Genomic DNA, 16590 nt, shown 5'->3' on the forward strand with positions numbered 1-16590 from the left:
ATAACTGATGCCATCCCATAAAATAGTAACAAATAAGTAGAAATGTGGCTTGTTTGCCATTATTTTTACAACTATTTTTGAAATCATATGGAGAAAGTACTTTTGGGGTTTCAATCCTGAAGAAAGGCTTTCTCTTTAGAATGTCTCCATTTCTCTTCCTCCCTTGTTTTCCCATGTAAATTGAAAGAATACATTCTGTCTCTTTAGGGTCTCTCCTATCATACAGCTTTGCTATTTATGAAAATACTAACTGCCAGAAAAGGCTGAATGAGAACACACACTTTGAAAGAGTTACAAGTACCCAATTATTTTGGCCATGAAAGAAAACAGCATTAAGATTTCACATTTGTAGCATCGAGATTTCACATTTATAGCATCTTGGCCCCCTGTTTTCCTCCCCTGTCTTTTTGATTTTGAAAAACTCACCAAGTCCTGTCACCACCATTGCTCCCAGATCAGCCACGTAATTCCCTTTGCGAAAGGTGGCAACTCTTCCTCCTACTCTGTCCTTTGGAAAGCACAAGATTTAAACTTCCAGTTAGTTACATTCAGTAAGAAATCCACTGAAATATAATCCCTGAAACATCTACAAAACATGGTGCAAATATTGTCTTAACTGAGGGTTCAATAAACAGAATGTACACTTTTCCACAAAAATCTGCAAATGAACTCTATCACAATTAATTTGCCTAAGTTAAGGAATAAAATATTTAAGTAGCATTTAAAAAAGAAGAAGGAAAGAAAAAAGGAAAGAAATAGAAAAAGCTATGCCTAATCTGATTTGGAAATATTTCACTATTTCTACAGTAGGATCCACTGTGATTCCAAAGCCAATCTCTTCACTGTCCATGCACAAATTTAGTTATGTACTAGGTTTCCTCCTCCCCCTTATGCCTAAAGATTTTTAGTTTTTTATATATTTTTCATATATTTATAACTTTGTAGACTGTCAATACACAGAGTACTTTTCCTGCCCTCTCCCACAGTTTAACAACCCCTTAATAATACACTCTTGAAATTCTGTTCAGTCTTCCCTTTAGTCTTGCATTCTGCTTTCTGATGAAAAACCAATTTCTAATCATGAAAGAAGTTATTTTAAGCTATTTCTGGTGTGAGCACACAACATTAGCATCTGATCATCCAGCCCAGCTCTGAGAAAGCATCAGAAGCTCCCAGCAAGGACAGATCCACTCACTCCTTGTGAGATAAGTTCAGTAGCACAATTCCTCCTGACTGCCTGGAACAGCCCACAGTGACCCCAGCATGCTGCAGGGACACAGCCCTGCTCCAGTAATGAACAGGTTAAGTTGTAATAAAGTAAAATAGCACAGAAATTCATACTCTGGCTTCCAGAACTGTGACATCCATTCCAAAACTCTGCAACTGGCGAGCTGCTGCCAACCCAGAGACTCCAGAGCCAATAATGATCACCTTTCCTGTCTTCTTGGCTAAAGAAAGAGAAAAATCAGCTACAGTAGTCCTTAATATGTGCAGTATTAAATTGAAAACAGTCTTATAAGAGATACCAAGAACAAAAAGCAGCTTTCTTCTCATGAGTGAGAGAATAAATTCTTTAACAAAAAGAAAACTGAAGTAATTCTGAATGTCATGCTGAAAAAGGGACAAGGAAAATACTCTAGCAGTACATCTGGAACAAGGAAAAAACAGGAGAAAAATGCTTCCAGACAATTGTCTGAAGAAGAAAGCAATTCATATTAATTATGGGGGACAAAGTATCATAGTCTGATTTCTTTCTGCCCCAGAAGAATAAAACTTAAAAAGGGCAGAGAAGTTCACTTGCAAAATTCCAGAATCACTTAAGCATGTAACAGATCTAAGTACAACATTGTGTTTCTGACTTTAGATATTCAAATGAAGACCCAAGATAACTCATTAAAAAGTGACAGTCACTGAATTATCTACAGATTTGCCAACAGTTTTTCCTCTTAAAGTGATTTACATAAATATATGGCTTCTCTATGCCAAAACAAAACACATTAACATCAATAGCCAGATGGCCTTCCAGCCTTTTTTTATTTTCTTAGCACTGCAATTCTAAAAAAACACTCAAAAAGCTGTCCTAAGAAATCATGGAATAATAAAACAAAATTTGAACTAGAAACAATGTTCAAGGCTCTTACTTGGAAGGGGTTTGACTCTTTTGTAGATGCCAAAGTTGATCAGCCCATGGCGCTCCAGGTAGCTGTGAACCCTGTGAACGAGCACTGTGTCACCTGAAAAATGGAGAAATGTCCAAAATTATTATTATTATGCTCAGCAGCACATACATACTGAGCAATATTCACAGTAACCTGGTCAAATCCCACTAAACACATCCTGCCCTACAGCTCTGCTGCCCTACTGACCCACTCACCTTCCTGAGGAGGCCTGATGCTGCTTTTCTGAAAAACACCCATGTGTACTTCAGTCCTGAATCCTGCCTGAAAGCAGTACAGGATATCAGGTGCTTCTTCCAATCTAGTGCAGAATAACACCTTTTCTGAAAATGACTGCAAAATCCCAAGATCATGACACTGTGATGTGATTTGCCAGTATTATGCCAATACTTACTGCAGCACTGAATTCTCATTTCTATTTTTAAAAGCACAAGAACTCACTGTTTTGCAATCCTTGACAGGATATTTGCATTCATTTCAGCACTATTTTCCTCTTCAATTATATTTTTTATGGCTACCCTCCACCTTTTTCCAGTTTATTGGGATTTTGTCTGAGAAGTGTGGAATGGTCTCCATTTGCAAGCAGCAACTCCTCACTCTTTTACTGCCTTCTTGCATCATATCCAGTCTGTTTAAGTCTTGAAAAACCCTCCCAAAAACCATGATTAATACTGTTTTACAGCTGAAAAAACGATTAATAATGTTTTACATCTGAAAAACCACCAAGAAGCTGTGGCAAACCTTAAAAGCTGCACGTGGATTAACCCTACTGTAACAATCCATTTTTTAGCAGCTTTTATGAATCCTGCTAGTGATATTTCTTTACCAGACAATGAACTCTACTAAATCTGAACCAATATCCCAGTCTGTACATGACCACTCATGGAGCTCCACTAACAAAGGACTCAAACATCTGAAGCAGCTTTTCCTCAAAAAAAAGTGAAAGAAAACAGCAATGATTCATACAATATGATTTTGGCAATGAAAAAATGACTTACTATTATAAGGTGCTTCTAATTGTTGGATAGTTGCTTCAAATGTCAGCTGAATCTTTGGGTTATCCAACCAGAGCTGCAGCTGGATTTAAACAAACACAACAAATCATTTTAAACAATACAAGAGGTATTTTCCAGCCCCATGTTTGCTACCAAATACTGTCAGGACATGAAACCCCCTAATGAATTAAATTTTGGCAGGACTACCAAACTACCACACTGAACTTCACCTTCCAGTGTTCATCAAGGTGCAATACAGTCTGTTTGAAATTTCCACACTATTTCAAATACTGGAAATGCACCAAAGTAGCACAAAGATGTGTGATTGTCTTTTTGGTATCAGATTTCATGTTTTCCTCAAAGCTACAGCAGTACTTATGATGTAATAAGGTTTATTTATCTCCAATATTTAATGATCCAATCCATCTTCACTAAATAAGACACAATCATGGACTATACTGGCCACATACACACAAAAAAAGCACATTTACAGGTCAAAAACTGAGCAGGAAGAATTGTCTGTGATATGTTAGTAGGTCAATTCATGCCAGAAAAGACCTGTTTTCCCAACAGAACTCTTACTTTGTAGCACAGGATTAAATAAATAATTTTACTAGGTGATACACAGCATTTCCACTCCATTTTGCCTTCCATAATTAGTCATTTATTTGGATATTTCCCTGGAGTTGCATTACTGAGATTCACAGTTCCTCACAGATACCACATGAAAGTCGAAATCTTACAACTATAATGAATAGGAATGGTTAAGAAATATTTTCTTTATAATTTGGGAGGCTATTTGAGGCAAATGGCTGATTGAGAGGCTGCACACTGCAGTTTGCTGAGCTCTGGGTTCATATCAGCTGTTCCATTCTTGCTGGAAGAGTTCCTCTCACAAGCCTTCCTCAAACAGGATTCCTGCTCAGGAATGTTCCTCTGTAGTGAATAAGGCCCAGCAGTGCTGCTTTCCCCTGCAAATATCCCTCTCCAGTAATTTCCTAGTTTCAGAGGAAGGCTCTTCTGCTTCCAACACATTTGTAAAAGGATTACTCACTGTTCATTTTGTGCAAATTTGTTTTCAAAACTTTCTGGCATGCTCTGGCCTGTTTTTACACATCTCATGGCTTCCCAGAAGTTACAACTTGAGTTAGAGGAAAACATGACAGGAATAGCAGAAGTCATGCTACTCCACACATAAATTTTAAATAACTTAAACTTATTAAGCACTGGGTGTTACCATGGTCAATGCCCCATGATGTTTCTTGATCATCTTTAGTCTGAAAAAACTGAGTGGTGTTTTGTCTCTTAACTATGGTAACACAGCAATTTTTTAAACATTTTTTGCTTTCCCACTGTAATTTTTCTAACATTACTTCAGTTTTCCAAAATACAGGAGAAAGCCTTGATCCCTGTTTTGGATGTTGTAAATACACTACAGATTCTTTATGTTGCTCACAGCACAGATCAAGAACTGGCTAGCACATTTCTAAACAACTTAAGAGGATGCCAGAAATGAAACCCCACTGCCTCAAAACCAAAAATTCAACTAGACATGGTAACTACCAAAAACTCTTAGCAAGGCCTTTCCTGCCCTTTTTTCACCAATATTTTTACCACAAACTTACAGTGCGGTTCCTGATGTACAGAAACACCTTCTGAGTCTGCTGGGGCCCACTGATGATGTCAGGGAAGCAGGCAGCCTCTTGGGATGTCATTCGGTCATGGGGGAGTCTGCTCTGGAAAGCTGCACCCTCCACACCTACAATAAAAACACAAGTAGTGTACAGGCACTGCCAAGGAGATGATAAAATGGCCGAAATCATGGGATGCTTTCATTTATATCTTTAATTAACTTCTGCAAGATGTACAGGTTTCCAAGTCAACAGTTCTTTGAATTATAGGTATCTAGAGATAATGAAAAAGCTATACTAGGAGGATAAAACAAACAAGCAAACAAAACCCTCCAAAAGAACAAAGTCTTAAAAAATAAGTGTGGCAGGGGCACATATCAATACATTATATATAATACACACATATATATGTGTGAACAATATAGACCCTGTTCAAAGCCAAAATATCTGTAATATATAAGCACAGCATGCATCATCCTCTCTCACCTGCTTCTTAAAGTTTAATTTGCCCTCACCTTCTCCAGCTACAGGAACCCACACTAAACTCTCATTTATATCTGATATATTTACAGCAGGCACTGCAATGAAATATAATCACATTTAGGCATTTCCTGTGCTGCCTACAAATAAGAGATTTCCTACTGTTCTCTTTAAATGCTCCACATGTAAAAGACCTGCTGAACCCACCCAGGAGAGCTTTTCTCTATGGAAAGCCTTCATTCATACAGGAACCTGCACTTCTACCAATTCACACACTGGCAGTGTTGTAACTGCATTTCTGCACCCTGCTTTCCTCAGTCTCTGCTATGCTGCACTACAAAAAAAGGGACAAACTAAGACACAGCTGCATCCAGTGCTACAGCACAAGTGCAGAAAGCAAATCCTGCAGGCACAGCGAGCAAAATAAAGCACTGAGATGTGAAATACAGCAAGAAAAACATAAATCTCCCTTGTCCTAGAAGTGACTTTGATGAGGATAGAGGACAGGGCATTCAATCTAGAAAGACAGAAGCCAATACATCCCAGGGGCAAAAACCCCACAAGTAACACAGGATGATTAAGATCACTTGCTGAAACTGGAATTGCTCAAAGATCACAATAAATAGCAAAGAAAATAAAAGTTTGCAGTGTGTTACACTAACCAAGACAACTGTTCAAGAGTTTGAAGTTCATGTACAGCAGTACATGGCACTGCACCAGGGAGAGGAGTTCCCTGCATTTAATTCTGGTGCCACCACACCCCCCTTTAACTTCCAAGCATTTTTACTTCCCAAAGGTGCTGAAAAAAAATCAAGGAAGGAGATGGCTGTGAAACTAACAACCAAACCAAAAACCCTCAAAATAAACCAATCAAAAGCAAACACACAAAACACCCAAACAAACAAAACCCACAACCCAAAAACCCCCCCTGAAACCTAAAGCCAAAAACAAAGAAACCCCAAACCAACCAAACAACAACAAAAAAAAAACAACAACCAACCAAAAAAACACCTCACAATCTAAAATTAATTCACAAGTAAAGATCAAAAGATCTGTGTGATGCCTCAAGGTAGAGAAAACTGCAATCGTTGACACAAATTTTGCAACAAGAAGAAATTAGTAAGAGAAGCTACAGAGCATTGCTAGTAAAATAAAAGTAACCATAGGACAATGTTTCCTACACTAATATTGAGCTGTGGAATAGAACCCATAGCTCCACTATGACTTCAGTTTCTCCAGGAACAACCACAGCCCAGCCCTTCTGCTGTCCCTCCATCTAACATGGCCCAGATGTGCCAACACCTGTGCAGGAATGCACATGCTCAACTGTGAATTCTGTAAAACTGGAAATCAAACCAGCTACCAATTCTCTGATGCTTCATTAATGCTAACAATCTTAATTAAGGCTCTAGATGCTCAAGTGCTAGCAAAAAGCTCAGCAGCACAATTTTCACAGAGCTAAAATGCTGAACCTGAGTCCCTGACTCTTCAGGTTTGTGCTAAGAGAAGTGTGCTTCTCCAGACACCTGCTAAACAGCCCTGTAGTCATCAAACACCAGCAAACTCTCAGATGTGTGGATTTAAGGCAACTTGGCAGTGTCTTGAAAAGCTTTGGGATTTATTTTTTCAAATTGAGCAGCCAGAGATCATGGTGCTACTAATAGTTTGGAAAAGAACTCCCAAGGTGGGTTGAGCTGGGGGGGCTTTCAAGGCCAAATACCTGTCATGGCAATAACCCAAACTTTAAAACTAGAGTAACAGAGAAGCTCCAGATGTGCACAGGTATTCAGGGGGGAAAAAAGCTAATAAAACAACCCACAAGAGTGTTCCATACAAGAATTTAGGAAAAGCATAGCTATTAATAACAAAGATAGCATTTTTATTTGGCCAACCACTGCAAGATCTAAGAACTAAATGTTCTTGAATTTGCTTCTGCAACTACACAGCTCAAATCTAAATGGATTTGGATTTCAGGCTGACTACAACCCATTTCCCACCCTTACTGCTTGTATTTCATGAAAGCTACACATTCCAGGGATTACCAGTTCAAAACTACTTGTTTCTCCTTGGAAAGGTTCTGCCTAGACTGGATTATCAGCTCCTCTTCACACACATTTGCACACACACACACACACACACTTGGCAATTCCTGACATTCATCACTAGCAACTAACTGACTGAAGTTTTGAGTACATCCTTGCTCACAGAAGAAATCCTGAGGGATGCTGCTCATTTAAAGACTTACTGAAACATCTGCAGATGAACACACTCAATGAAAGGATTTTGGCTGTCGAATTGGACAGTTAGAGCATACTCTCAGCATAAAATATGCAGAATTTCCAATCAGCCAATGCCTACCTAAAAATGAAATAGGCAAGGCATCCTTAAGCCCATGAGGTATAACAGCCAGCAGCTCCATGCAAGAGGTAAATCCATAACAGTATTTGGCTCCCTTACTTACAACAGCAAAGGATGCACTCTTAGATGAGTTTCTTGAGTATCAAAAAGAGCTACTTGGAGGTACAGAATAGGTTCTGTAGCCTTTGACTCTTGTCTAAAACCCTAATCCTGAAGTGAGAGCAAAAGCAGCAGAGTTGGAGGAAGATTTTAAGTAGCACTCCAAGTACTTAGGAGTAAAGACAGCAATCCTGTGAATGGAGCAGTGAGTGAGTGCTGCCAGCAGCAGCACCAAGGCCAAATGGAGAATGCAATCCACAATCCAGCCCAGTGACAGCACACTATGAATGTGCCCAGCTGACAATGTCCTGGGCTAAGTGCTGGCACACAGGTCAAACACAAACCCTTTCAAAAGACAAAAAGAAAGGAGCAAAAGGAGCAAAAAAAAAAGGAGGTATTCTGTGCTATGTTTCTTCAGCAGATTAGAAAAAAGGGCACACTGTTCTAAAGCTCTGTGTCAATCTAGGTGGCACAGCCTGGCTAGATAAGAACCAGTTTATTTTATGTTTAGACTCCTCTGAACATGGAGAGGAGTGGAGGGATGAGAGATCGGCCTGAGGCATTTCAGCACAGCTTAGCTAGCACCCTTTTCCATAATTGTTATAGCCCTCAACTGCAATCTGAACAGCCCACACTTTGAACAGGTGGGAACACAACTCCTGCACCTCCTGCTAGCTCGGGGACCACCACACCCATGCACGCTTGCAAGCATCAATCCCTAACCTGGCTACTCAGTGGCAAGCATCAAACGCCACCCTCACCTGATGCTTGGCCGTCTCCATACCCTCCAGAACTGTCGTCTTGAAGTCCTCCTGCTTGCCCTGTGGAAGGAAAGAGGAGAACTCAGGGACCTTACTCCATAAATTAAACCATACTGGACATAAAGGCCCGGCAGTTGGCGTTTTAGGTGTTAAATTTCACCAACTAACTAAACCCGTTTTCTGAGAATCCCATTTTCTGGAATCTAGGTTCAGGGCATCAAAAAATTATGTTCTAAAGTGTTATCCAGGTTACTGGAACGCTTTACATCAGATTTTATGGGAAATAAAGAAGTATATACCATATGTAGCATTCCTGGTGGCTAAATACTTATGATCTGGCAGATGGATACCATCAGATTCTATGGATCTCAAACCCTAAGAATGAATAATCTTGCCTTTGGTGCTCCCAAGTCTCCCCATATCCCAAGGAGATAGTTTAAAGCATTTTTGAAAAGTCTCTTATGTTCAAAAATAGGAGATCCTATATTTTCCCCCATAAATCCTTCCTTTTAGCTTGAAGCTAGAACAATTCTTGAAAGGCTCAGACCACTTATTTGGCTTCACCCTTGATACACCATCAGTGTTCTAACACACCAAGATTGTCTCTGAAGCCAAATACACATCATACCATTGATCAGTGATGTGATCAATACCCAGCACTGAAAGACATCAGTCTTTCAACATTCCCAGTGGTGGAAACATGAGGAAAAGGCTAAGCACACACATCTGAAGAAGTCTCAGAATTGCCTCAGCCTGCATCTAAGTCCTAAACAGGACTGCAACACAAGCAGGAACAGAGCATGCTGAGAAGAGAGATGGGAACAGCTGCAGTGTCTGCAGGAACAAAGCCATTGCACACCTCACACACTGCTCCCCTCACAGGAGGCACTGGCTCTGGGTGAGCTCATGAGCAATATCCTTCCAGCACCAGGAGTCTGCCTGAAATCCCATCACCTGCAGAGCCCAGGAAGCCAAGGCACACCCCAGAGATGGCCCAGAGCTCTTCAGATGGCTCCTGCTGTACCAAGGTCCTTCACACCACACACCTCAACAGGCATCAAGTCCAAACCAACATGCACTGAAACACCCTGCAGTGGTCACTGCAATGAACAGCTGCTCCCTAGAGCACTGCTCAGGTGATATCTCCAAACAGGTAAGAGCAAGGTCTAACCTGAGGCTGAACACACAACTGTTAATACTCTAATTTAGACTCTGGATGGACAATTTTTCCAGAATGTAACTTAAGGCTCTCAGGGGATACACTAACTGAGAAGAATTTAATCTGAACTACAGATTTAACCCCTAAAGTGAGACACAGAAAGTTAAACCAATGTTTCCATGCTGTGCTAAACTGGATTAAACTAGAATGTCACAACATTAAATACCTACAAATAAAACACAATAGGAACTGAAACAAGACAGACATTCTCCCTCAGCACAGCAGAGGAGCCATAGTTAGTACTTGTATAAAATCAGTCTGCCAGCAGGGAAATAAAAAACTCACAGAGAGACTGTGACAAATAATTGTATTTTGAAAGGCCTCACAAGACCCAAGTTATGATTCTGTGAATAAACATATCTGCAACAGCAGGATGTAATCCTTTACTTGATCTGCATTGCAAGTATTTTATTTTGCAGGGAACACTTCAAGACTTGCTTCCATTCTGGGAGAGACTAACACAATTGAAATATTAATATTAGAGTCAAGCATAGGCCACTAAGAGTTTGCAATAAGAGTTTCACCTGTGCCTTCCATAAACTAAGAAATTAAACAGACTCTGACTTCAGTCTCTGGCATTCACAATCCCTGAATTAACACTGACAATGAGCAGAGGGGAAAAATTGCTCTCAGCTTACTTACAGAAAGAAATCAGAATCTTCCTCTTCTCATCACTATTACTGATTGCTTGGGTACAATTCTAAAAATGCTGCTCAGTCTGAGCAGAGAAGTGTGGAAACAAGGCCTGCTAGTGAAGATTGCCTCTCCTTCCCTCGAATAAAGATTGAAAAGGAACCAACAGCAAGCAAAGCACGGATCCCTGCTAACACCAAACTCCTGCAGCTCAACAGAACATGTGTGAGAGCAGAATCTGCTCCAAATCTCAAGGCAACAGAAAAACAGATCATGAGCTGAGGAGCAATGAGGAAGAGAGTCCAGAAGGGAATCTACTTCAAATAATTATCCACTGTCTCAAAATTAACAATAGCTGGACATGAGTATCACAGAGTATTGAATGTATTTAGGAAAACAGACAAGTCAGATAAAATAAAGAGACAAAGCACCACTAAGTTTGACCATTCCCTTGATCTTAATCTTGATCATATTCAGTTCCTCGGAAAACAGCACCTAAAAATACCACAAAGTAAGAATACTGACAACACTAAAAGGCCAGGAGCTACTAAAAATCTTCTGTAGTTCTAAAAATGAAAATCCAATTTGGTGAGGAAAAACAAAAAAAAAGAAAAAACAGAAGTGAGCTCCTTGATTCCAAAAGGGATACTGGCAAACAAGAACACAAATGTCATCAGTCAGCACTGAAAGGGAGTTTGGAAGCTTTTTGCTATCAGACAATATTCCTCAAGTAAAAAAGGAGAGATACCCTAAGAAAATTCTCTCTATCATGAAATAGGGTCACACCTTTTAAAACTGCTCTGCAATAGCATGCAGCATATCTTGCAAATCCACCCTGTAACAACCAGAACACCTGGAATTCCCCACAGCTGAACACATGAATGGAACCTACTCAAGGAAGATCAGCACTGTGCTGTCACCTGTAGTGTGACATTTAATATTCCCCTTCCCTGTAAGCTGTCTGAGGGGACAGGCTAATGAAATACCAGACAGTAGCACCAGGACATTTTTAAGCTGCACAATCAGGCTTTTCAGCTCAAAAGCTGTAATGTGACTTCATGCTTCTACACCATTACCTGCATTTTACAGGCTTTAAACACAGAAATGTTTTAAGGTCTGCAATGAGAATAAATTAAAATACCCATGCTAACTAAAATTTCCCTAGATTTTCAGTATGCAATCCTCCACTAGTATTACTGTCCAATTCAGTATTTCTTATTGAACACTTCAATTTTTCCTTCAAAGTGACAGAGAGAGAAAACCTCAATTATGAGCACTGCTTTTATACACAGCAGACTCCATGCTGCCTCCTCCTTCTAAAGTGTGGCTGAATTAGAAGTTTCAATGCACTTTTAACAGCCAGCATAAGATGGCCTGATGTTCTTGACACCTACATTAATAAAGACAAAAATAGAGAGATCCAGAAACATAGATAGCCTCAGAAACCTTTAAAATTACAGCAAGACTAGCTGTGGAATGACAGCTTGAAATTTGTCTTCTTTCTATGTTATTGCTTCATGCATATTCACAGAATTTCTAGGAATAGAAAAATGATATGATGACCTTAAATCTACTCATTTCTAGGCAGCTAGATGCAGCCTGTTTGAAAATTGATTGCACTTGGATGGCTAAATACAGTGTTTGTAAAATTACTGCCCAACAGGCTGCTGTGTGTATAGAACAGCATCATCATCACTGCTCATCTTCCATGTTCCTTCCTTCTTGGGACAAAACCTGTTCCACTGTACCTCACTGATTATGCCTCAAATTCATTTCAATAATCATTCTTAAAGGCACAAAATGGAATCTGAGAGAAATAAAAAGTATATTAATATTAGGTCTCAAGGATTAAATACAATATCTAAGCTAAATTAAATAGTAAGTTTAAAATATTTGCTTAAGTATACCTATTAAAATTCCATTTTTGCTACATTGGGGTGGCAGGATTTTTATCACTGCAGGTATTTCAGTCAAGCATATGAGCTACAGGACTCCTGTATCAAGGCAGGAGCCACCAGCTGCAACAAGGAGAGGTTACAATGGCAAATTATAAGAGATAAAACACACCCACAGCTTTTCATATTTTTCCTGTGACTGAAGGTTGGTATCCCCAAGCCAATATCAGTCCAATGTTCTCAAACCTGCCAGCCAAAAAGAAAATTAAGGTAACTGAAGGCTAACAGTGACTCATATCAGTAATGAACCTGAAAAGATTCAACTTTCAGGTTAAATCTTTTCAATTTCAATTTCAGCTCTTGTCTAACACCAACTATACACATTATCTCATGAAATCTCTTGACTCTGAACTTTGCAAAAGCATCACCTTCCAGCAGCTGAGTGATACCAACAGACCTCGCTCGTGGTGGCAGCTAAAAACACAATGGAGGTAAAGAATAGGATACTGCCACTGCCACAAATTTCAAAAGCTGCCTCTCCTGCAAGACTGACCAAAAAACAGCTCAATGTAAAGGGAAGCTCTCTCTAAGCTAATAAGGAAAGCACTGAATACTGAAATTTAATACTGAAATTTAATACTGAAATTTAAGCAAACAGTATCTAACCAGAATTTAAGACTAGAGTCATAGTTTAAAGCCACAGGAATCACAGTAGTTTAAATCTGTTCTTCTGCATAACAAACCCCCCCTAAACCCAAGGTCTTTTCTCTCTGAGGAATAAATGAATGTTCATACCCAAGCAGGTGTGGCAGCAGAGCCAGAGAGGCTATTCTGGTCAATAAACTTCCAAAGACAAGTCTAAAGGATCATGAGAATCTAGCACAAGAGGTTTGGCTTCATTTGGAATTACATTAATGCATATTCCTATCTTTATCAGCCTGTTCTGCATTTCTCCCCTCCTTCCACATATGGGGCCAGCAAATAAAACACAGTAGAACAATTATTCAAAACCAGATTGAAACCAGACATGGGATTCATGATGCCACACCCAGCCCTACCTAATTTCTGTTAACAAATCAGGTAAATGGTTTCAGAGAAGGTCTCTGTGTACTCACCAGACGGCTCCTCTGGCTCACTTTCATTCTCTTCTTCTGCAGGAGCTGGTGGAGGTGGTGGGGGTAGCTTCTTCTCTTTCTCAGCTTTAGCATTTCTCTCTTCTTCAGAGTAATACTCATCTTCTGACAGGTTTGCAAGGCTCTCATCCATCTCTCTATACTCGACCTGTGAAAAGCACAACAGAACATGAACACACTGAAGATGCCTTAATTAATTCTGCAAGTATTAACATTACTGTAACATTAATTTAACATTAATTAACATATTAACATTAATGTAACATTAATGCTGTATGCAACAAAATTGCTTCCAGTTTAAAGAAAAGGCCTGAGTTACCTTATGCAGACTCTTATTGCAGATAACATGTTGTAAAATGCAACAAAGCTTAACAAGTTCCAAATGTTTTTGCCTCCTTCATCACCCTGTAGTAGGAGCTTTCATCAAGCCCAGTTTATGTGTGTTATATTATCATTTAACCTCTCTGGATTTCTTCCCCTCCTTCACACCCCTGCCAAGGGATGAAAATCAGCCTCTGTGTCCACTCCATGTGTTCAAACTTGAATTTCATCTGCTAAGCACAGATGACCAGAAGCACACACAAGATTTCCTGCAGAAATCCCTCTGTGCCCTGTATGGTCTCCTGCTTACTGGGAATCTTGTCCTGGTACAAAGGCTCACAGCTCTTCCTCTCCAGAATGGTCACACTTGTGGCTCAACACAAGAAACTCCCCTTCCCCTCATCCCCCCAATCTTCATTGCCATATGTATTGTTCTGTTACTGCTCCCCAGTAAAATTAGATAAAATTACCAGCCAAAAAGACTCACTTGAACTTGGAGGAACCCCAAGAACTAGCCTGGGAGGGCTGCATCTCACACTGCTTAGTCAACCAAGCTTTAATCCAAAATAAGAAAGATTTGTATATTGCTAGTGAATTTCACTACTGATTGTAAAGGAAAAAAGCACTTCTCTATATGCAGCCATGGGAAAAAATAATAAAAAAAAAAAAGGCAGCTTGTGATCCCCCAACATCCAACAGGTCAGGACAAAAACAACTCTGGATTTCTCACCAAAAAAAAAAAAAAAAATCTTTCATAGTCTAAGTTGAGCCACTAAAAAGAGCAATAATGGGCACAATTCAAAGTAGCTTTGGGAAGCATGTGTACAGGAAACCCTGGATTCTTCAAGATACTAATATAATCCATTATCTGCTATATTTTAAATATTTACATTCCACAATGTCCAGCATATTTCAGGTTTTTTGCACCTCCAGGACCTCCTGTGAACTCCCACTCTGAAGCAATAACAGTGACCACTCAGCCCATCCATACATCACCAGGGTAATGAAGGCACACAGCTACTTCTGCCCACGGGCCCTGTGAAGTCTCCCATCCCCTTTGAGCTTCTACAACTTCTGAACAACAATCAAGTTCAATAAAAAACCCTAAACTCTTCCCTACATTTATTTTTAATCTAGATACCCTCTCCCAGCTAAGTTCACACCACAAACACTCATGGGAAGGTGACCTCATGCTGGAGAGCTCAAGGGGACAGATGGTGCCACAAGAGACAAACAACCCTTGCAGATGGGCACTGTCAGTGCAAATAAACCACCAACACACAACCCACACAGAGCACTGATTCCTACTTGTTACCAGAGCACTATAAACAAGGAATGCTGCCTGTGAAGATCACAGAATGGTGTGGACTGGAAGGGACATTCAAACCTATCTCATTCCACCCTGCCATGGGCAGGGACACCTTTCACTAGACCAGGGTGCTCCAAGCCCTGTCCGACATTTCCATGAACACTTCCAGGGATGAGGCAGCCACAGCTCCTCTGAGCAACCTCAACACCCTCAGTGTAAAAAATGCCTTCCTTATATTCAGTCTGCACTCACCTTATTTTGATTTAAAAGATGCACGAGACTGACCAACCCAACAGCTGCTGTGTTTGAAGGAGTAGTTCAGTCATTACATCACACAATGGCTCTGAAGAGCCACAGGACAAAACAGTTCCAAAAAGTACTTTCAGCTTCCATATCAAACACCCTGACCCCGGGCACATTCAAGATCTATCTTCTGAAACAAGTTTTCACCAAAAAAAAATGTAATGTTCTTATATATTCAGAACAACAGATGAGAATTACATACTACACACACAAACTACTGGAGCCCTTCCACAGCTGTTACATTTCATTGTTAAATTTCACCCTTACACAGCCTTGACTCAGCTCTCCAACACCAGGGGAGGGAAGGTGAGGAACAATGGACTGAGCACGGCCATCACCCTCACAGCCCTGCACAACCAGCATCACCCTGTGCACACGAGCCTGGAGCGGCTGCATCCATACATACAGCAACAGAAGAATTTCCTGATAAAATACAAACTCCCGAGCGCCCCAATGCACTGCCATGGATTTGGGGTGTTTTTACTGCTCGGTATCCGCTCAGAAACCGCAGAAAGTTCCTAAACAGCTGCAGGAAACTCTCCTTTATGACAGGCCACAAGCCCACGAAAATGAGCTACAACAGGGGATCCGGATCTTAATCTTAAGCCAGTGTGGCTCCCTGCACGCCCGCGTGTCTTTTACACTCACAACACCGGAGCCCTCGGTCCCGAGCACGCCACCCGCCCGCTCCGGCAGGGCCCGGTTCCGTGCCGAACCCCCCGGCAGGGCCAGGACGCCCCGAGGAAGGGCCAGGGGAGCGGGACCGGACCGGGACGCCCCGGGAAAGGACCGGCCGAGCGGGGCCGGGCCCGGGACGCCCCTGCCGGCCCGAGCACGTCCCGCACGAGGCGCCGGCGGGGCCCACAACCGGGCCGCCCCACACCTACTTTGGCTCGCTTGCGGCGGCTGGTCCTGCGGCCCTCGGGGGTCTCGGCGATGCCGGTGGTTTCGGCGCCGGGCGCAGGGGCGGCCCCGACGGCCGAGGGCTCGGACACACCGCCCGGCGGCGAGGCCCGCGGCGGCTCCTTCTTGCGGGGCGTGCGCTCCGAAGCCCCGCCGCTATCCGAAGAGGAGCCCAGCGCCCCGGCGGCGGCGGGCGGGGGCACCGGCGCCTCCGGCCCGGCCTCGCCGCCCGCCGCCGCCTCCGCGCCCTTCTTGCCGCCCGCCAGCATCGCCCCCGCCGCACAAAGGAGCCGCGCGGGGCTGCGGCCCCGGCCCCACGTCACATCCGGGCCCGCCGGCAGCAGGGGGCGCTGCAGCCCCGCGGGCGGGCCCT

The 16590-nt window shown here is 41.8% G+C and overlaps 1 protein-coding gene across 1 annotated transcript in view; it reads right to left on the reverse strand.

Annotated features, from left to right (window-relative positions):
• KDM1A (lysine demethylase 1A) overlaps positions 1-16501 on the reverse strand; it is a 28286-nt gene extending 11785 nt beyond the window's left edge. The window contains exons 1-8 of the mRNA XM_054292543.1: positions 16202-16501; positions 13364-13529; positions 8502-8561; positions 4798-4931; positions 3176-3254; positions 2142-2234; positions 1342-1448; positions 427-508 (exon numbers count right to left, since the gene is read on the reverse strand). Of these exons, the coding sequence (XP_054148518.1) occupies positions 427-508; positions 1342-1448; positions 2142-2234; positions 3176-3254; positions 4798-4931; positions 8502-8561; positions 13364-13529; positions 16202-16486 (1006 nt within the window). The 5' untranslated portion in view covers positions 16487-16501. The remainder of the gene's footprint in view (positions 1-426; positions 509-1341; positions 1449-2141; positions 2235-3175; positions 3255-4797; positions 4932-8501; positions 8562-13363; positions 13530-16201) is intronic.
• Between the last annotated feature and the right edge of the window lie 89 nt (positions 16502-16590).

Source organism: Melozone crissalis, unplaced genomic scaffold (assembly GCF_028551555.1).
Source record: "Melozone crissalis strain CALT ecotype California unplaced genomic scaffold, PUWL_Pcris_2 ptg000111l_1, whole genome shotgun sequence".
Classification (NCBI taxonomy): Eukaryota; Metazoa; Chordata; class Aves; order Passeriformes; family Passerellidae; genus Melozone; species Melozone crissalis.